Source organism: Acinonyx jubatus, chromosome B1 (assembly GCF_027475565.1).
Source record: "Acinonyx jubatus isolate Ajub_Pintada_27869175 chromosome B1, VMU_Ajub_asm_v1.0, whole genome shotgun sequence".
Lineage (NCBI taxonomy): Eukaryota > Metazoa > Chordata > Mammalia > Carnivora > Felidae > Acinonyx > Acinonyx jubatus.
The window spans coordinates 161,190,088-161,211,238 of NC_069382.1; the positions used below are offsets into that span (position 1 = coordinate 161,190,088).

A 21,151-nucleotide genomic window follows, 5' to 3' on the forward strand; every position below is an offset into this window, starting at 1 on the left:
AGCATCTTTCATCACCTTCACACTGTATTAACTTGCTTACTGCAGAGAAATAAATGCCAAGATAATTTTAACAGAATTACTTAAATATTTTTATTGGAAATACACTGTCTAATCAAACCTCATGGAAAACGGTATCTGAATTTAACACAGTGTTATTTACTCCTAGGGCCTGGAGCTCTGTCGAAGGCTGTACAAACTACATTTTCAGTTGCTGCTTCTGTTCCAAGCCTACTGTAAATTGATCAACCAAGTAAACACAATAAAAAATGAAGCAGAGGTAAATATTCCATTGTAGTAGGAATAACTGATTCTAGAATATGAAAACATGATACATATATTCTTTGTAAAAGAGCTTATGTCAAGAGTCACTTACAGTGAAACCTTTCTTCCACAATTGTCTTTTTAAAAGCAAATGATGTGCTGTTTCAGAACCTATCAGTAAATAAGACAGCAGGTAGCCAGTGGCCTTGAAAGGTTCAAGACCTTAAGGTCACAGCAGCCACAACAGATCATCTATAACCAAAAGTCAAAAAAAGCACTTCAACTCAATGAAGTCATAAGTTAAATTATGAAACCCCTCCCCGCCCCAAACATCTTGTACATATATTTTTGTAGTTCTGGTGGCGCACATAAGAATCAACATGTCAAAAACACTTTGAATGTTGGGAGTCACGTAATGAATAGGCTCAAAGGTGGTGACTTTAGTCTTTTCCCCCCCTTGCCCACCCTGGTACTGAAACAGAAATGCTTTAACTTTTGTTAAATGGTTAAATAAATTAAAAAATACATACTGCTTTATATAAAACACATACTGGTTTATATAAAATATATATATATAATATAAAATATTTCAAAGGTAAATAACCTTTTAAAATATGAAGACTTTGCTGTCAAAATTCACGACACCCCCCCCCCCCCCGCAGTGAATTTTTACTATCCAAGATATAAATCACATGTTAAAACCAATACAAACACTGGAAGAAAACAAAAAAAACATTGGTTACAGCCTGTTTTATTACAACTATCATAAACATTTATTATAACCTGTTTGTTTCTTTAAGTCATGTCTGTGCCCAGAGTGGGGCTCAAACTCAGGACCCTGAGATCAAGAGTCACATGCTCCACTGGCTAAGCCAGCCACATGCCCCTATAACCTGTTATTTATCAAGAATATTTAAAGACTACAATTTGGTGGCTGAAAATATAACAGAGAACTTGAAAAATTAAGTTTACCATTTGCAGATCTTTAAGAGAAGCTGCTGCTACCATCAGATGTATCTTCAGAACCAATTAAATGCTCTTCTTGTTACTGAATATACAAATAGATCGTTTTAAGGCATATTCATTTGTTCTAGGTCATCAACATGTCCGAGGAACTTGCCCAACTGGAAAATATCCTCAAAGAAGCAGAGTCTGCTTCAGAAAATGAAGAAATTGACATTTCCAAAGCTGCACAAACTACCATAGAAACTGCCATTCATTCTTTAATTGAAACTCTGAGAAATAAGGAGTTTATTTCAGCTGTGGCACAAGTCAAAGCCTTCAGGTAAAGCGTGAAGGGATTTCAAGGTGTGGTGCCTCTAAACCCGCACTGGCGTCTTACAGCGATTGGGTCGGGTTTTCAATTTGCTGCGTCCGTAGCGCGTCTTTGTGAAAGCATGACAGCTTTGTCCACAGTTCTCACTGAAATGACGCCACTTTTAGACTTTGTTCACTCTCTAGAGGTTTTCGGTAACACGTTTGCCCAAACCTGCAAACAGGTCCTCAGTGATTCACAAGGAGATTCTGTTCTAGGTATTAATTTAAAACGTGGTTAATATTAACCATTGCTTGACGGAGTCTCAGGACTTAAAAATATTGTGTATTTCAGATCTCTCTGGCCGAACGATATCTTTGGCAGTTGTGAGGATGACCCTGTGCAGACGCTGTTGCACATCTACTTCCATCACCAGACGCTGGGCCAGACGGGGAGCTTCGCGGTCATAGGCTCTGACCTGGACATGTCAGAGGCCAACCACAAACTGATGGAGCTCAATCTAGAAATAAGGGAGTCCCTACGCATGGTGCAGTCATACCAGCTCTTAGCACAGGCCAACCCAGTCGGAACTTTGGTGAGCACCGGATTCTGAGAAGCTTCCAGGCGTTTAGGGAAGACACTAAACTGAAGATGATGCAGAATATTCATGAGCACCTTTTACGAACCCTCGCAGTTCACGGACAACCCTTCCTGGCGGCATCCACGACCACGGCGTAGCTGATGTCAAACCGGTATCAGAGTCAAAGATCTAAGGAAGAAAAAAAAAAAAAAGAAATCTAATGGCTGCCAATACCTCCTACAATAACCGTATGAAGAAGGAGTTTTTAATTACTTAACCTAGGTGAAAAGAAAAGGGCTAAGAGTGATGCGTACAAATACATGACTTTCTGGAGAAAGAAGAGAATTCTAGGACTGTTTGCAATAATGGCCTCTAATACTGAGACGTTGGAAAGCAGGTGACGTGAGGCTAAAACCCAGGCTCGTTCATTTTAGCTGACAACCTGCAGGGCTGTGTGGATGCTCCACAGTCGATGCTTCATTATCTACGTGAAGAACCTTTAGTCGGATAGACAGACACGGAGAGACTTCTTTGCAAAAACCATTGACTTTTTTTCAACACGTGGGATGAGGGTGTGGGTGTTTTGTTTTTCAGTCTGTACAAGGGATTGTGTGTGCGTGAGCTGGGATGTGTGAATATGTGACAGTCCTATTTTCAAGGTATGGATGTTTGGTGATAACGTGTCAGCATGCCTAAAAGAGCACTGCAAGATTATTTTTGAAGAAATTTTATTTTATTAGATCTAACTCTTCATAGTGTGTAAATGTTAGAACATTTTAATAATATTTTAAAACTGGGCTTTCCCGGTATTTCGAAAAGAAATAATATATCTGTTAATGTTATTGGAATGCTGCTCAGCTCTCTGACCAGTGCTTACATTACGATTGTTGATAACTAACCAAAGTAGATGCCTGCAGAGACTTTAAAATGTAAAATAAAGATGTATGCTGCCCGTCAGCTATTCTCATTAGGAAAGTTAACTTATTTTACTCCATAATTATTATAGAAACTGTATAGATTAAAACCAGTATTGTACGTTTGTGCAATGCACTGTTATACAAGAATAGGTGTACAAAGCTAAAGAAAAGAGCGTGGTCACTGATGGTAGAATATAAGACTTGCAGGCTCTGAAGTCTGCAGAATTCAAGAAGAGAGATGCAAACCCAGTTTTATATGTTCATTCAGGACTCACGTGTCTCACCCAAAAGGAACCTGGGGCTATGGGGGAAAATGAAAGGAAGCCTGAAGACTGACTACCAAAACATGCAATATACTTACTCACTGTCTAAGTCTGTAGCATAACACGAACTGGATTCTCTGTCCTTTTTTAAATAGCATTTTGTAAAAGAAATGAATGTAGTCCCACAACTCCTCTGATTTGAAAGGAACACCTTGTATTTTTTATAGGCATCTCTTATCCACTGTGACTTTCTTTTAAACTGGGCTCTGTGACCGCAGAGTTTAGAATGTAGAAATGAAATGCTTAGCTTTGCCTTTTCTTGGGGGTGTGGACCCTGCCAGAAATGTAATTATGCTCAAGTGCATTAATTGAAGGCACTGTGCACGCCGTTGGACTGCTGACTAGTTATGTTACCTGTAAAATTCCATAACTGGTCACGGCACATTCGTAATCACTGTATTTTTTGACCCTGATAAAAAAAAAAAAAATTATTTTGATGGTGTTCTGGTACTGTAAATGGTGTCCTTTAAATTATTTAATAACTTTTGGGTGTGGGGCAGGAAGAGAGGGATGGTGTCCAGAGACCCCCCCCCCACACTTTACATCCTATCTTACCATCCCCTATCTTACCATCCCCCTCTTATATCCTTTTTGTTAAAATAAAAAGCATTGTAGCTGTTGGTTTGTGTTGTATTTTAAAAGTCAATGATTACAGTGTGCATCATTTAGGGACTTGGCAAATATGATCCTTGTTCTTAAGATAACTTTCCCTAAAAGGGGGAGAACGAAGTTGAGAGCAAATGAGGTTGACTATTACCCAAACCAAACCCTGAACAGTTGGAATTTCCTTTTCATGTGTATGTAGCTAAATCTATTAATAAAGTAATATGATGAATATACCTACAGAAAGCAAGATGCAAATATAAAGTCATCAGGATGGTCCCTTTGCATTTAACAAAAATGTATCAAGTGCTTAATTTATTAATTACCTTATGCAGTTCTGATCAAGCCCTTTGTGCTTGTACAGCCTTTTTCTTTTGCCCCTTAAGTTGATCATTTTTTAAGTAGTCAGCTTGTAAAACAACACCAAGAGAAGGGATCTGGCAGTTTCTTCATTCGGCTTCTAAAATAGAAAGCAAACGCCTTTTTTTTTTTTTTTAAACACAATTTAGAAAATATTTTCTACTTTTAGTGATCTAGAGGGTACTGTACAACCCACAGTCTACCATAAATTTAGGAAATAAACATTCATTCTCTTGGAACAGACTCAACCAAAGCCACAGTGAGCCTTCCTCGTTTGGATCCAAGAGAAGTGCTCGTACACCGTGCCGTTAGAACCCACGTGAAAAGAAACAGGATATTAGAATCAACATAATTATCATTGTACTTCATGGCATTTATACAGATTTTTTTTTTCAAAAGAACCCACTGTCCCCTTAGCAAATGTATGAAATACGGGGAAAAGTGGAATCACTGACACCCAGAGAAAACAGTATTCTGGGCTATTTCCTTCTAGGCTCTCAATCTCTTACTAAAAAAAAAAAAAAAAAAGTGTGTGTGTGTGTGTGTGTATATATATATATACACACACACATTTTATAAATTTCCTTCGTACACAGTTTGATAGCACTTTCTAGTTGCTAGAACGTCATCACCACAACTTTTATAACAAAGATGTCTTTGTGCAGCATTGTTCAATGCCAGCTAAATCTAAGTAAAACCTACTTTGATCCTTGCTGTCCTCTCGACTGTAAAATACGTTAGTTGCTCTGTTTGGAAAAATAATGATAAGCTACTTGACGTAACTCCCCATATTGATAGCCTTAGGACTCACTGCAGGTGTTATTTCTATTGTCCCCTCACTCATTCCACAAAGTGTTTACTGAGTGCACTTGCACAAATAAGTTTCCCTGTCCCTACCCTCAACCAAACCAGTAGGAACGGGTGTTAGAACATCGCCCTCCCCCACACCTAGAGCTGTCATTCATCCACTGTACAGCTAGAGTGATTATTTCTTTTTAACACACCTGTTAAAAAGCTTTAATGGCTTTGGGGCGCCTGGGTGGCTCAGTCAGTTAAACGTCCGACTTCGGCTCAGGTCACAATCTCACGGTGAGTTCGAGCCCCGCGTCAGGCTCTGGGCTGATGGCTCAGAGCCTGGAGCCTGCTTCCGATTCTGTGTCTCCCTCTCTCTCTGCCCCTCCCCCGTTCATGCTCTGTCTCTGTCTCAAAAATAAATAAACGTTAAAAAAATTAAAAAAAAAAAAGCTTTAATGGCTTTAAAACCTTCTAGTGAATTCTGAGGACAAAGACCAGTCCTCCTGAGCAAGGCCTAAAAAATCCCCCCAGTCTGGGCATACTGTCACTTGCCATCATGCTCATCCTTGTCCTCCACAGCATTCTACCACTTCGGCTTCCTTCTGGTTTTCACTGCCACTGGGCCTTTGCACATGCTACCTTAGTCTGGAAAGTTTCTCCTTCCCCTCTTCAACTAATTCAACTCACCCAAACTTCAGGTCAGCCCAAGAGTCATTTTTCAGGCAAGTGTTCCCCTGACCTCCCTAAATATGATCCTCTATCACAGGCCTCTATCAATTGACCAAGTAGCTCTTTCCTATTAGATGGCAGGAACTCCATGTTCCTTTTTTTTTTTCCAATGCAGAAAATAATGGCCATCTACTCACTACACTGGAAGCTCCATAAGGGCAGAGGCCACATCCATGTTTTTGCAAAGTACAAGCCTGACCCAGGTGGTAGTTCCATACTTCAATTCCATAAGCAATCCCCAGGGTGCTTGTTAAAATGCCTCAGTCCCAGATAGTGATTCAGTAGGGATAGGGGCCTTGGACTCTGTTTTCACAAGCACCTTCCTAAGTCCATATGAAGTCTGAGGGGACTTCCCATTGCTCTAAGGATTCAAGAGACCTCAAACTCCGTTTAGGTTCCTTATTCCTCACATTTGTCTACACCCAAGCATCCAAGATCTTAACAGACATAGCTAAGGTCATAAGGGTTAACTTAAATGGGATAAGAAAATTGGAAGGAAGGGGCATCTGGGTGGCACAGTTGGTTAAGCATGTGCTTTCGGCTCAGGTCATGAGCTTACAGTTTGTGAGTTCAAGCCCCACATCGGGCTTGCTGCTGTCAGCACAGAGCCCGCTTCAGATCCTCTGTCTCTCTCTCTCTCAACTTCAAGGAAAAAAAAAAAATCGGAAAGAGGCATAATTAGTAATTGGTTCCAGTTATGTGGTTTCCATAACTATTAAACCAACAACCCTCAGCTGATTTCATTACAAGTCCCTGAAGGCTCTAGACAAACTGCCATCCCCAAGCAGGAGAGCTCTGGGAGCAGGGCCTTAGTATTTTCTTGGGAGTCCTGTAGAAAGCCGGCAGGTGCAGCTAGGATACGAATTCCTATGTTAGTTTGCAGTTATACAAACTACAGGACAAGGACCTAGCCTAAGTAGTCGGTTAACTTGAAATCTTCAAGTACATTTAATAGGCTTATTTTTAAGTTACCACCTGAAGTCTTAAAGAAGCTGCCCATGGCCACCCCGTTCTGGTCCCCACCTGTACCCTATGTGAAATTGTGATCAACCAGTCCATGTGGTTCACAGCCTCCCTCCCCACTAGATGCCACCCACAGCTAGCCAGCCGCTCGGGGGGCAACCCAGAGTCAGAACCCTAACTCTCCTCATACATTAAGGCCTCACTCTAACTCTACCTCACCCGAAAAACGACTTTAATGGTGACATGGCTGTTCATTCAATCAGCATCTTGCTTGTAAGCTTCAGCCCTACAGACACACATAAGCAGGAAACCTGACAGCTGTGAGGCCCTCTAACAAAGTGACAGACCCAGACTGTTAGCATGAGCAGCTTTCAACTTAAAAAAAAAGATCTTCTGCAATTTATCAATTGTTTTGCAATACTTTTATTTGAAGGCTCTGTCAAAAATACAGCCTTTCATGAAGTATTTTGAGAAGGAGAGGCATAAGGAAGGAGCACGGAAAAAAGCTAACGTGTCTGCTTCACTAGCTCACGTTCAAGTTGGCCCATCCGTTTACATTCATTTAAATGATGTATTTGAAGCTGAAAGTGCTGTCACAGGATAGGCGTTTGCCCTTGCATCTCCCACACAAATCTTGACGGTGGGGCCTTTTAGGGTCAACGTGGCGGAGTTTTACAGGACAGGAGCATCTAGTCTGTTTACAACTCTGAAAAACCAAAGTGAGAAGCACATACAGAAGATAAACCCATGGTCACTTCCTCAAACTTCAAAGTTATTTTTCCTAGTCCATCCAAACACTTACTGAACACGCTCTAAGCAAGGCCCTGTGCTAATCTTGTTCTGTCTGCACCCCTTCCAGCAAGGGGAGGACAAAGAATAGAGGGTGTTTAACCAGGTGAACGTGGTCTCATGTTGCATAGGATTCAGTTTGGACTTGTGAACTTTTTGAAATACAGTTATCTAAAAGGAAAGCTCTTCCTGCACTTGAAGGGTGGAGAAGAAGCAAGCATGGGAGAGGAGTCAGACGAGGAAAGCTAAGGTGTGAGGCCAGGGATTAGGAGCAAGCTGTGGGTCAAGCCTGGCACCGGGGGAGGGAGGGGGCAGCTAGGGGAGGGGGGGCAGCTGGGGGCAGCAGGGGGCGGCTAGGGGCGGGAGGGGGGCGGGGACGGACCTTGCCCTCACCTCCACCTGCTACAACTGACCCGAATCGGACACTGAAAGCAGTGCAGCAACCACGGAGGTGAGAGCGAGCAGTTAAGGGATCCATCCCACTTTAGAACCTGACCCTGCTCTGCCCCGATCGAAGGGGGTTGACACCATTTTCCCACACTTGGGCTCTCTCCCCCCACCGTAGCGTGTGAGGCTTCCAACATCCAACCTGATTGGAGCGCACGGATTAGGCTGTGTCAACGGACACATCAGGCTCCACTAGCTGTGTGCTAACAGGCAAGTTCAGTCACCTCTTAGATTATCTAAGCCCCTGAGCACAGTGCAGCTTACAGTTAATAGTAGACCAGCAATGTTACTAGTTAGCCCCAGAAAGCTGGGCAGCTTAGATTTACTTGAACAGAAGTCATCCTCCCTTTGCCAGCACTCAGGCAAGACAAACTTTGAAACCCATGCTTCTCCTAAATACCCTAACTTGGGTATGTGCCTCATAAAAAGCATTTGGGCTAAACAGACAACTTTCACCACCTCACGTTAGTAGAGACGTATTCGATTTTTGATCTGCTTTCTCACGTTAGACTGACTGAGTACCAGGTAAGGCAGACCTTCTTCCATGTTGCAGGTGAGGTAATAGGCTCTAAGGAGAGGAGCATGACCAGGAGGAAACAAGACCCCAAGACCCCGTTTCCCAGTTGAGTATTATTTCCATAATCTCCACCGAAAAGCAGTCAAAACCTAGGTCACTGGGAACCTAGCCTCCTTAAAGAAATACCTTCAAGAAACTACACCCAACCCCTCTACCAACTACCCAGTTCAGACACAAAATGTGAACATTCAATGTACTTGACACGTGATATCCTCCACTCGGTAAGGGTTGTAAGACTTCTGACAAGTTCTGCAGAACTGCTTGAAGTAAACCTGTGATGAGAGAGGAAAACACTTAAAGCAAAACCCTCTCGACACTCAATGTCAAAAAGCTGCCAGTTCAGGGGCACCTGGGTGCCCCCATCGGTTAAGCGTCCGACTCGCTTTCGGCTCGGGTCATGATCTCCCTGTTTTGTGGGTTCAGGCCCTGTGTTGGGCTCTGTGCTGACAGCACGGAGCCTGCCTGGGATTCTTGGTCTCCCTGTCTCTCTGCCCCGCCCCCGCTCATGCTCGGTCTCAAACTTAAAAAAAAAGCTGCCAGTTCCTTGGTGTTTCTTACCTTGTTGGTGCCCTGCACACACCACACGTAGGCACTTTCCCATCGGATGTTGCAATCCTTGCAGTGATAGTAGCCATACTTCTGCTCTAAGAACTGAGCAAAAAGACAGCAGAGTTTAACCCACAGGATATCTAAATTAGCCTTCATTTCAGAAGCTGCGAAGGATCGGTTTGCTATTCAAAATTGGCAACCGCATTCCAGATCACGGAGGAAAGCAGGCTCAAGGTTTGAACTGGTCTCTCCAATGTAGTAATTGGGGGAGCTAATAGCTTAATCAAGCACAGAAGCAAGCATGAGCCTAAAAATGTATTCCAGATTAGCTTGGTTCATAAAGCAAACCGACTGGCAAGTTGCTAAGTAGGTATTTTCCCTCTGACACGCAAGGGAAAAGCCAAACACCTAGGCTTCTCTAAACCTGGAGATTCTTTAAATCTTTAACTTTAAATTCTTTAAAATCTTTAAATTCTTTAAATCTCTAAACCTACAGATTCTCTGTAGGATAAAGTCCAATTTTAGAACACACACATGTGAAAGTGGTTAAGCTGAAGAAAAGGAGGAAGATTCTGTGTCCTAAGACACTTTAAAGATGTTCACTCAGAAGTCCATTCTCTGTGCTGCCAGTTCACTTTCCAAACAGTGCTAGGAATCTATTGTGGATAAGCCAGAATTCATATTTAGCATGAACTAAAGTAGTACTGCCTTATTCTTAAGCTTCTCCTCTTCCCTCCTGGTGAGAAACAAATTATGAACAAGCGCTTGGAGTCAGACCTTTAAGTGCGCTCTGAAGTCCCTGCCAGTTCTACCACAATTTCATAGGTGAGCAAACGCAGGCCCAGGACAGCTACGACTGAAGATCACACGTGGTTTACATTACACATAGCTTCTGTGGAGCTCCACTCACTCCTCCTCTCTTCCCCTGCCCCCAACAGCCCTGGGCCGACCCCAAAGGAGGCCTCCGGGCCTCTTTCTACCCCTGCCTTTCCACTTCCCAGGGTTACCACTTCCCTCGGCACACGCCAGCTCTTTAGGGTTCAGCTGGCCCTCCAAACCTGCTGCGCTCAGGCCGCAATACACAACAGCCGAAGGCCCAAACGCTTTAGCAGTGTTGAGTTTCTGAATAAGGGTGCTTTCTAGGAGCAAGAAAAAAAAAACCCCAAGGGAGACCATTCATAGCTCTAGCTCCCGGTGGAAGCTTGGAAGATTCAGGCAAGAATCAGGGGAGAGCGGACCAGGCAGGACCCCAGGAAATGACCGTTACGGCTTTTGCCCTGTTGCATTGAGAGAGAGGAGGATCCTTGGGAATCGGTTCTCCCTGCCAGCAAGTTCTCCTTCCGATCTGCTGAGTACCCCTCCTAGACCGTCCAAACGCGAAATCCACACTGGACCACGTGCCCACAGTCAGGGTTTTATACAGTAAATACGCTCAGAATAAGTGTTATCAGGGCGCCTCCCTCGCCAACCTGCGGAGCCCACGTTCCACAACCGCCAGCAACAACAATCAGGCCGCACTCCCTGAATTCTGCCGTTGGAGGGGCACCTGCTGCTGGGAGCGGCTGCGAAGAGCCACACAGGCTTGGCGTGCGCCTGAGAAAGCTGGCGCCTCCACGTGCGCGAGCAGCCACCCGGCGAGGGCAGCGACCAGGATCCAGGAGGAGACCACACCCCCGGGGCCCTCCCGAGTCAGTTCCCTCCAGCCGCCTGAGCCTCACCTGGAAGCGCGGCCTCTCCTTGGCCTGCTCGGGGCTCCGCGGCGACGACCTCTGGCCCGCGGCGTCCCGGGCCTGCCCCACCGGCGGGGACTGCTCCGGACCCCTGGGCGGGCGCCGCTGGGCCGCCTCGTCACCCCGGGCCTCCCGCGGCTGCAGCCCGGCGCCCGGCGGCTCCCAGCTCTTCCGCACCGCGGCCTGGGCCGCGTCGTCGTCCCCCTCCTCCTCCTCCTCGGACTGCGACCGTTGGGGCGCCTTCCTCGCCGACCCCTCTCCCTCCTCGGGGCCTCGGGGCCTCGGAGGCGGGGTCCTTCGCTCTCCCTCGGGCGCCCCGGGCCGCTGCTCCCCCGCCGCGCCGTCGGCCCCTTCCAGGAAGGTGGTGAGGCGGCGGGAGGCCACGGGCGAGTACACGGCGACGGTGCGCGGGAAGCGCACGGTCCGAGGGGCGCCGCTCGGGGGGCTGCCCTGTTCGGGGCCGCGGCGCGCCGACTGCGGGGACCCCGAGCCGCCCGCGCCCGCCGCGCCCTCGGTGCCGGGCCCGGCCGGGGGGCCGGAGTCGCGGACCCTGCGCAGCAGCGTGCGCCGCCCCAGCGAGCACTGCACCGAGGCGTCGCGGCGCGGGTTCACCTGCACCGCCACGTCCCGGCTGCTGGCCCTGCGGGGCCGCGGGCCGAGGTCCGGGCTCACCTGCGACAGGAGGGCCATGAGCTGCGCCCGCTGGTAGCTGTCGAAATACTCGGCGGCCGTCAGCTGCCCGCAGCCCGGGAAAGCCGGCAAGGCCGCCCCGGCAGAGGAGGACGACGAGGAGGAGGACGCGGGAGCGTAGCCCCCGCCCCGGTGCCGCCAGCCTCCCGCCTCGCCCTTGCCCTTGGCGGTGGGCGGGTAGGGGTACGGGTACGAGTAGGGGACGCACGCCGGGTACATGTAGCCGTCCAGCACCTCGTCCCCCGGGGCAGCCATAAGCGCAGCCCCGGCCGCTCCCGCAGACGCCCTGCCCTAAATAGGCTGCCGGCCGCCGGCCCCACCGCGTGTCTCCGCGCTGCGCGGCCATCCGCACCTTTCCCGCCGCCCGCTCCGGTCCCCGGGTCCGCGCCGAGGTGGCCTGTCCCTGACCTTCGCTGTGTGGAAATTTACCACGCCTGGAGGCCGGCACAAACACCCAGACATGATCTGGAAAGGTTGCTTTCTTTGCGATGCAAGAACTGATTGGTAAGTGATCTTGCCCGAGGTGAGGAGGAGGCCAAGAGAGCGCAATCACCCCGATTAGCTGCGCCAGGTGGTCCCCATACCTTGATTGTTCCAGGTGTCCGTGTCTGGCTAGTGAGCAAAAACGCAAAGGTTTGGGGAACTGCTTTGGGTCTGTTACCTAGGATCTCAGATTCTAGTTCAATGATCTCAGAACTGCTCTGAGAAGTCTACCCACTGAACGCTTTGGGCAGGTGCACAGGGACAGCACTCAAAGCATCCACATCTGAGCTCATTGTTTTCTCTTCTCGACCCTGAAGCACGTCCTCTCCTCCCCTGCACTTCAAGCCGAGAGTCTATTGTTCTTGTCTGGGGTGGATCGTACTACAGTTTTTCCTAAGCAAACCATCCCTCTAAAAGATTGATTTGGGGTGTGTTACATAAGTGCAGAGACAAAATCAGTCCCCAGCTGAGAAGACAATACCTTGTTCCCTGGCGGGGGAGGGGGGGGGGAAATGATAGCTGTTCATTACTAATAGATATCAGGTCAAGTAATCAAATGCATTAATGTATTTTTTTTCTGATTTGATACAGGTTTGACAATAAAATAACTGTATTTCATTGTTTAGTTGACCTGTTTGGGGATTTTTTGAATACAGATCAAAATTCAACATTGTCAGGTATTTCTACATGGAGCAAGCACTTTTTTTTTTTCTAACAACAATTACATTCAACTCAGTTATGGTTTACAAATTGCTTTACAAGTTATGTTTTACCAAAACAAAACAAAACAAAACTTGTTTTTACTACCATAAGAGTGCACCCAAATTCTGCATTTCCAAGACCCTGTTTTCTGAGAGTGTATGTATTTGAAACAGTCCTAGAAATTGGTAATGATAAAAACCAAAGAGCACATGAACATGTTCAGGCTTTACTTCAGCAGTCCCGGGTGCAAGTTGTATTATGACATTGATGTGTAATTTGCGAAAGTGCTTGGTTAATACACCAATACAACCTTACAACGGGAAGAAGGTCATAACTGTTACATGTATGATAATGTGAACCATGTGTTACCCTTTATGTCAACCACATTCACTACCACAGACGAAAAACATCATAAATATGAAGTAACATTTCAGCAAGATAGAAACTCCTCTGTATCTCCGTGTTCAGAGAGAAGTCTGAGTGGTTTCCATCATAATTAAATTGTCAGCTTTCACTGTGCCATAGGAAGGGTCCGCCATTTCCTCTTCTTTTAGTTTCTTGTAAGAAACGTCTGTATCTTCATCTTCATCTAGAGGATCTCGCTTGTGTAGTATCTCACTTCCATACACCTTATATATTAAGACAAAAATCCCTGCTTCTGCGGACTGGAAAAGGGCATACAGCAAAGGAAACATGTACATGCTTCCTATCAACTGCGGCCGGAAGGCCAGTTTTAGAATGGCGGTACAGAGCTGCACATTCTGACTCCCTGTTTCCAGGCACACGGTCCTCTTGCAGTTGGGTGGAAGACGGAAGAGAGTAGCTAAGCCGTAGCCTGAGGCATAGCCCGCCAAGGGCATGAAAATGGCTACCACGTAAACACTTGCAGGAATGCTCGCCAACAGTTCAGGTCCTAACATAGTGCCAGTCATTATGAAAAGGACCACCAGTGTCACTAGCAGAGACCACAGGGAGACCTAGTAACGGAAAATGACAAGCCGTCAGAAACAAGATAGTCGGAAAGGAATTCAGGCAAGAGAATCCTCGGCTCTTGGGAGAAGAGACCCATGTAGCCTCACCCCACACACAAAATGGAGATCTTTGCCCTAAGCAGTCTTTGACAAAGCACTTCTGAGGATGGATAGGTCACCTCATCAGGAGGAGTCCAGATCCTAGTTGGACAGTTCTGATTGTTTGGAGGCCTGTCCTTATGTCTAGTGACAATCTGCTTTCTTTAACAACTAGCCATCGTCTTGGATAGACCCTCAGGAGCAGCACAGACCCGACTTCTGGTTTAAAAAACAGGAAGAAAAGGCTACTCGTCTCCAGCAGATTGTCTCTAGACTTTCACATAACTCTGCAGTGGGAGTCCTGACTGTTCAGAACATGCATTTAATTTGTGAATGTGCCTCTTCTAAACAGCAGTTAGAATAAAGCCTGATATACCAAGTATGGTCTGATGAACAGAGAGAGGAAAAGAAAAGTTACCTTCCCTGAACAGGACCCCATGTTTTCCATAAGAGATATATCTCTGGTTGATCTCTGGTTCAACCCATGAGATAAAAAGCCACTAAAATGTATGAAACTTACAAAATAAATTAAAAAAAAAAAACGTTTATAAAGGAGCACCTGGGCGGCCCAGTCTGTTGAGAGTCCAACTCTTGATTTTGGCTCAGGTCATGATCCCAGGGTTGTGGGATCAAGTCCCACTTGAGTGTGGAGCCTGCTTGAGATTCTCTCTTTCCCTCTGCCCCTCTCCCCCACCATTGCACTCGCTCGCTCTCTTTCTCTCTCAAATAAATTTTAAAAAATTGTTTTAAGTATGAAACTTAGTATGTGATATTTTCAAACTTGAAAATACTTTATATCTCAGAGAATTGATAGCAACACTGAAACAATCACCAACTCTTAGATTATGTAAGTGAAAAACAAACAAACAAACAAGATGTGAGGAATTCTTTGCAATTCTGCAACACCCCTTTTTCATCTATTTACAAGAAACATCCCACCTATACATCTCTAATGATGTTTAGGAATTCTTACATATAATGGAGTTTAGATACAGTACAATTGACTGTATAGAACATTCTGTCATTTTGATGTCTGACTGATATAGTTCACTCATTCAAGTAAGACAAGCTGTGTAAATAGTAAGGTGGAAACCTAAAAATTCCTCTCTTCATTCTCCTTTAGATTAGTAGTTAGCTAGTTTTTTTTGTTTTTTTTTTTTTAATGGGGTAGGAGGTGTTTGTGAGGGAAACTAGAGATCCAAAAGAACAGTTTAAGTGCTGATTCTGGTTCACTGGATATTTAAGGCAAAACCCCTTTGCAGTCTGTGGGACTGGCATATACTTTATAATCTTTAAAAAATTACTTAAAATGTATCTGGGCTGGTAAAAAGTCTACCATAGAGAGTGCTAAAATACTTATTATATAAGGTGCTCATGCTACAAAGGTACAATGGGCAGAAACCAAACAAACTATTATAAATCAAAAAATTTTTTTAAAGTAATCTCTGCACCCAATGTGGGGCTTGAACTCTCGACTCCAAGATCAAGAGTCTCATGTTCTACCAGCTGAGCCAGCCAGGAACCCCTAAAACTTTTCTAATATTAAGTTTCAAAGTGTGTTCACATCAAAAGCTTTGACAGGAAATCTGATTCTTCATTGTGAAAATACTGGCACCAAAGTTTCTTTTGAACTATTTTAAATCATTTGGGTGAGCACTGACATTGAATGCTCATTTTAAAGTGTTTGCAAAAGTGTAAAAGTGTTATAAAACATACCTTATGAATGTTCTGGTTAAGGAGTAAGAATAGGTTCACCTTAAACTCAAAGTTACCCAATCTTGTTGAATTGTCTATTATTTAAATATATTTATCTGTTTTTAGCATGGGAATAACTTATTTGATTTTCCCTTAGAATTCCTAAGATCTTGTAGTATTAGTTTAATGATTAAGCTTAATAAGTTCTTAATGCATCTTAAGATTATCTATGGGTATATTATGTATAACATATAAAATATATGCATATTTACATGTACATATAAATTTATTACATTCAAAATATATATGTTTATTACAGAGCACAATTTTACTCATGGCTGGCTATATTTGCAAAAGAACCCATTATTTTTCATGTTAATAAAAGTTAGCTCCTTTGATTAATCAAATTTTGGATTAATTATTTAAAATTAATGTATTTAATATAAATAAAACACAAAAGATTATGTCTTTAAATCTACATAACTGAAACATTGGGGAAACTCTTTTTCTCTTCACTTGGCTAAATGAATTTGTGCATTTACAGTAATTAGTTATGTGTTTTATTTGAGTAACTTCCTAAACTGAGAGTCCTACTCATGGTTTACTCTTATTTACTATTTTTGAGTTTTCAAAGAAAGCTTAGTTGACAAATATTTAAATTTTTTCTCCAGTCAACAATTAACAAAATCTCTACTGCTACAAAAGGTATCATTTTTTTTAAAACAAAGCAACATTGGAAATATTGCACAAAATAATAGGAATCCTCATTCTTTCACTAGCCTTAGAAACTACATGCGTTACCGCAATGGGGAAGGGAAAAGAAACACACAGATTTAATAACAGTAATATATTCTGCATTCTTTATCCAGGACCCAGTTTTATTTTGTGCCTTTTTAAAGTCAATATTTTGTGCATTGTATGATATTCCTTCAATGTGATTTTTAAATTACTTTTGGTCCTATTAGGGTCAACTTATTTTTAGAAAATTAATAAAACATTTTAAAGAAACCTTCTACACAATTTCTCAGAATTAGAGTTCCACTTTTTTAAAACATAGGAATGCATTTCTAAAACACTGCTCAAGTTCAATTCACATAATTTCACTTCACCTGCTTTGATTTTTAGTAACACCACGATTCGTTAGTGGACAATATGTTGCCATTTAATGGCACTCTCATCTCTCTCCCTCCTGATATGTTTCCTCCTGTGAATACTAATTGCTCACTTATGCTCTTTTTAATTAAGTTATGTTTTAATTAAAGCTATGAGTTTTTTGAAACTGCAAAAGGTGGAAGTTTTCTTTGTGGCACAAACTTTTTTTTTTTTTTTTTTAAGTTTATCCATGCAAGTTTATCCCTCTTTCCCAAACTTTTTCAGCCAGGGGTCAGAGACCAAGGACTCTCTACGAGTGACCTTACCTTCACAATGTAGTCCGCCACCCGGTTGTATTTGTATCGAATGAAGACCCCCAAGCCGATAGGGAGGAGAGTGCTGCAGAGGGTCAGGGTCACTGCCCCCAGAGGTAGTAATTGCACCAGAGGGGTGTCGATCCAAGCCCGGCTGTAGATCCACAGGCACAGGGGCATCAAGACTAGGGCCAGAAGCGTGGAGGAGATGGTCATGATGATGCTGCAGAAAGGGGAATGAACAGAATTCAGAATGGGCTCTGTGCCAACAGTCTCTCTTGCACATTGGATACAGGAGAAAGAAAGAGACTGCAAATCTGGAGTCTGAAGTCAGGGGTGAGAACCTGTTTCATTGGTGCCAAGAGAACAACACCCCTAAGCCCAACTGAAACATGAACCCCAGGATGGGGAGGTGGGGGGGGTGGGGTCGGATCTCAGGACTGCTGCCCCTGGCTTTATAAAGCCTATTGAGCTGGCTACAGTCTGGTTGATTCTGAGGGCAAGAACATCTTTCTTTTTTTTCATCCTCCAAAGCACCCTGTTAGACGTGGTAAGGCTGCTGAACACGACTTGTTGGATGGAACTCAATTATATTGTCCTCTGTATGAGATCACTTTCTTTATCGGGGCCAATTGCCCTCTTTTGCTTTTGGATTTCCGGAGAGTCCTAGCTTCAGGCTTCCCAGTTCCCTTTGTCTTCTAGAGGCCGAGGACCTGCGCTGACAGCCCAAACTGGAGAAGGATGGTCCGAGAGCTGTGCAGGAAACCCCAAGGCAGTCGGCAGCCCTGTCCCCGTCTAGGTTTCTCCCCCCACAGCACTACCTCTTCATGTCCGCCTTGGCTTCTAAAGCCCGGGCGTCAACCCCTCGCTGCACTGTCGTCTTCCCTCTCCCACGCCTCTCTCCAACCGCCTCTCCTTCCTCTCCGTCTGAAACCCGCGGCTAAGCGCGGCTGCTTGGCAGGAGAAGACGCCTAAGGACCAGCCCGTACCTGAGGTTCATGTCGCCGTCAACCAGCAGGGACATGAGGTTGGACAGATTCCCGCCGGGACAGCAGCCACACAGGAGCACCGCCACGGCGGCCACCTCGTTCAGCGAGAAGGCCAGGGCCAGCAGGAAGGCCAGCAGCGGCAGCAAGCCGAACTGGCAGAGCGCGGCCAGCAGCGCGCCCACGGGCCGGCGGACGTGCTCCCCGAAGTGGTTCACGTCCACCGTGCAGCCCAGGCCCAGCATGGTGATGCACAGGGCGGCTCCCACGAACACGTTCAGCCCGTGGTTCAGCGGCGTGTCCCAGAACGGGGTCTGGGGGTGCGCCCAGGAGTGGGGGAACAGGGACGGGCCCAGGCTGGCCGAGACGCCCGCCGAGCTGCCTGCCGTCGGCTCTGGGGTGGGCGCGGAGCCGGGGCTGAAACCGACGCCGGGACTGGGCGCGAGGCTGAGCCCGGGGCTGGGGCCGGCGCTGGAGGCAGGGGTGACGGACAGGTCGGGGCCGGCGCTCAGGCTGCTGGCATTGGGCGACAGCGTGTAGTTGTCCGGCTGCAGCGAGGACGGGGCGAAGAGCAGCGTCGCGTTGTCGGGGCCGTCCATGGCGCCGAGGCGGGCGGCCGCGGCTCCGCTGTTCCCCGGCCCCGCGCGCCTTTGCCCGCGTCCTGCGGTGCCACCTGCCCGCGTCCGCCTGTCCGTCGGTCCGCAGCCGCAGGCGAAGCTAGGTGCGGAGCTCCGGCTGCGCGCCGCTGACGTCTCCGCGGCGTCGGGTGCTGCGGGAGGTGGGGGGGGGGGGGGTCCTCCGCTGGCGGCACTTAAAGCGCAGCCCCCCAGGGTGAACCCAATCGCCCGGCCCAGGCGCCTGGCAGGCCCCGCCCCGCTGCCGGGTCCCTCCTTTTAATCACCAGTAAGTGGTTCTGTTAGAGTGCAGCCAGGGGCGGAACAAAGAGCTGACAAAGGACAAGAAGAAAAACCGTGCCTGGCTGCCGATCAAGTTCTGTGATGGGCTCTGCCCATTTCATAATGAAATCTGGAGACACGCACACGCGCGCGCGCGCGCGCGCGCACACACACACACACACACACACACACCACACATACAGGAAGCTTATCAATGCATGCACATGAACTGTATACACTGTTCGAAGAGCCTGCAACCCTGAGCATCGAGAAGGGTCCCGGACTTAATGTGAGCGGTTCTCTGGTAGCAAGACACAATATCTGGCTTTCATTTACTGACAGGTTTTTTTTTTTAATTCTTTAAAAAAAATTTTTTTTAAGTAATCTTTACGTAATTTGCTAACAGTTTTTAAATAAAATGCGTTCAGACTCAAAGTAGAAAGTAATAACAGTACTGGGGGGTTGGCAAGTGCGTGTGCATTATTTCACTGGATTGTCACAGCAGAGCCTTGAGAGATGCTGTTAACTCGTTCTTACACGTGAGGAATCTGAGGTGCAGGGAAGTCTCAGCCTCAGCAGCCAAACCCACAGGTAGTGTCTGGATGAATGTGCATCTGATATGTCCTTAACGAGGACCCTGGAGAGCTCTGCTAAGAAAAGGCTCTGTGGAAAATGTGTTTTGGGAGTTACTGGCAGTTGGGGAGAGGATATCTCCGTGGCCATAAATTTATGAAGTGTTATGAGCACAGCCCGGCATTGGGATTAAAGGACTAGAAAGAAATAAAGTGGTGGGATTCCCTGCCTCGGACAGGTTTATCCCCCAAACAAATCAGATTTAGAGTTCACAGGACTGTTGGCTCAGCAACTTTCAGTCACCAGAGGCATCTACAAAGAGAGGGAGCTCCCTGCATACCAGGGAGGTGGAGCCATTTGAGAAGGCATCTATACCTGTCTGGAGACACCATAAAGCCAAAGCCAGGTGAGTTGCGAAAGCCAACAGGAGGATTTTCTAGATAGAAGTCTTAGCTCAGGGTTGAACTGCATGGGGCCAGGACCCCAGAGTGGATTCTTCCCCCTAGGAACTTGTCCCTCCCCACTTTTCTGACACCAGAGGAGACTGGGTGACTTCCATTTCCCAGTGGTGGACTGAGCCCACGTGTTTATCTTTTCTCCTCTCCAAATCTCATGAAAATGACAGAGAATGTGAAAAATAAGATTACATTCACAGCGTATTGCATTCTTAGTCACAAATAAAGTATCTTTTTTCCATTAGACCTTAAATTCCATGAGGGCAGAGCTGCGCAAGCATTTAGGAAAGTAACGTACTGTCATACTTTCCTAAAACAGTAGAGCCAAGAAAACCATGCAGTGACATCTATTGAGCTCTGAAGGAAGTGGAACATGACCAAAAATATTCTAGGTGTTCATTCAGGCTTATGTAAGCAAAACAAAGATACTCAGATATACAATGAAACACGTCACCCGAATACTTTCTTTAAGTAAGTATATCCAGGGGAGACCCGCGGAGAAACAGACAAAATAAGGAGGGGCCCCTGCTGAGCCTTCACATTCTTTAAACCACAGGATGAGATTAGCCAAGAACACAAATGGCAGAGGGCCAGCTGAAGCCTAACTGTAGACACCGCCCCTGTTTTTGCCCCCTCCTTGTGTTAATGATATTAAAATCCACAATCAAATTCAATAAGCGGTAATTAGAGGCAGCCCAACTCATCCAACTAGCTCCCGTCTTGGTTTGGGGAGGGATATGGGAGGTGATTTATGCCATGGACAAAGAGCAAAAAGCAGAAAGGGATGGGCCTGGCTTGTAAATCAGCAGGCTCACAGTAAACCTGCAGTTCTGGGGGCTTCTTGGGGCCTGCGGAGTGGTCATCTCTCCTCCTGATGTAGTTATTGTCAATGTAAAGAAAGCCTCCCTCTTCTTTCTGATCTCCTTCACTGGAAGAAAACCCCAGGAGTAGAAAACAGAGCTCACAATCAGGTATGTTACTGGTGTAGCCTCCTCAATTACCTTTCTTTTACTCTTGCTGCCACCAACGAGGGTCTGGCCCATCCAGAGGAGAGAGAATATATAGAAGGGCAAGACAACAACATAGCACCCGGAAAATATACAATGGGGGGCTGGGGAGGTGAGAAATAAATTTAGAACTATGTCGCACACCGAACACCAAAAATAATTCCAAATAGATTAAAGAGTTAATAATGATAATGATAATAATGATGATGATACAACCAAATACTGGAGAAAAATTTTGGCTCATATTTGTATCATCTTTGGATAAGGGAAGTCTTCCTAAGCAAAAAAGCAACAGAAGAAATCCTAATGG

The 21,151-nt window shown here is 45.9% G+C and overlaps 3 protein-coding genes across 11 annotated transcripts in view; 1 reads left to right on the forward strand and 2 right to left on the reverse strand.

The window, feature by feature from the left end:
• The window catches only part of FRYL (FRY like transcription coactivator), a 267,508-nt gene extending 263,552 nt beyond the window's left edge, over nucleotides 1–3,956 (forward strand). For all 8 annotated transcript variants that reach the window (XM_053217387.1, XM_053217385.1, XM_053217388.1 and 5 more), the window contains 3 exons: nucleotides 167–277; nucleotides 1,356–1,546; nucleotides 1,871–3,956. In XM_053217387.1, coding sequence (XP_053073362.1) covers nucleotides 167–277; nucleotides 1,356–1,546; nucleotides 1,871–2,129 — 561 coding nt within the window. In that variant the 3' untranslated portion in view covers nucleotides 2,130–3,956. The remainder of the gene's footprint in view (nucleotides 1–166; nucleotides 278–1,355; nucleotides 1,547–1,870) is intronic.
• ZAR1 (zygote arrest 1) lies at nucleotides 2,261–11,945 on the reverse strand. 2 transcript variants are annotated; one of them, XR_008296330.1, is made up of 5 exons: nucleotides 10,867–11,945; nucleotides 9,158–9,250; nucleotides 8,797–8,871; nucleotides 4,549–7,492; nucleotides 2,261–4,399 (listed from the first exon to the last, which is right to left on the reverse strand). XR_008296330.1 is itself a non-coding variant. In XM_027074041.2 (4 exons), exons 1-4 carry the CDS (start codon nucleotides 11,821–11,823, stop codon nucleotides 7,349–7,351), a joined length of 1,269 nt encoding a protein of 422 aa, XP_026929842.1. In that variant the 5' UTR covers nucleotides 11,824–11,945; the 3' UTR covers nucleotides 2,261–7,348. The 2 variants fall into 2 exon arrangements, 1 of the variants encoding a protein (XP_026929842.1); XM_027074041.2 differs by having other exon boundaries at nucleotides 2,261–7,492.
• A 665-nt stretch (nucleotides 11,946–12,610) lies between these two features.
• On the reverse strand, nucleotides 12,611–18,824 carry SLC10A4 (solute carrier family 10 member 4). The gene is made up of 3 exons (XM_027056382.2): nucleotides 17,914–18,824; nucleotides 16,937–17,147; nucleotides 12,611–13,730 (listed from the first exon to the last, which is right to left on the reverse strand). Exons 1-3 carry the CDS (start codon nucleotides 18,507–18,509, stop codon nucleotides 13,218–13,220), a joined length of 1,320 nt encoding a protein of 439 aa, XP_026912183.1. The 5' UTR covers nucleotides 18,510–18,824; the 3' UTR covers nucleotides 12,611–13,217.
• Nucleotides 18,825–21,151: the final 2,327 nt, after the last annotated feature.

Excerpts from the sequence above, each read along its gene's own strand:
- SLC10A4 (XM_027056382.2), bottom strand. The coding sequence starts at position 18,509 with ATGGACGGCCCCGACAACGCGACGCTGCTCTTCGCCCCGTCCTCGCTG. Across the intron at positions 17,148-17,913 it reads GACGGCGACATGAACCTCAG|CATCATCATGACCATCTCCT; the intron begins GTACGGGCTGGT and ends CCCTTTCTGCAG. Across the intron at positions 13,731-16,936 it reads TGGCGGACTACATTGTGAAG|GTCTCCCTGTGGTCTCTGCT; the intron begins GTAAGGTCACTC and ends TTCCGTTACTAG.
- ZAR1 (XM_027074041.2), bottom strand. The coding sequence starts at position 11,823 with ATGGCTGCCCCGGGGGACGAGGTGCTGGACGGCTACATGTACCCGGCG. Across the intron at positions 9,251-10,866 it reads AGGAGAGGCCGCGCTTCCAG|TTCTTAGAGCAGAAGTATGG; the intron begins GTGAGGCTCAGG and ends CTTTTTGCTCAG. Across the intron at positions 8,872-9,157 it reads GTGTGCAGGGCACCAACAAG|GTTTACTTCAAGCAGTTCTG; the intron begins GTAAGAAACACC and ends CTCTCATCACAG.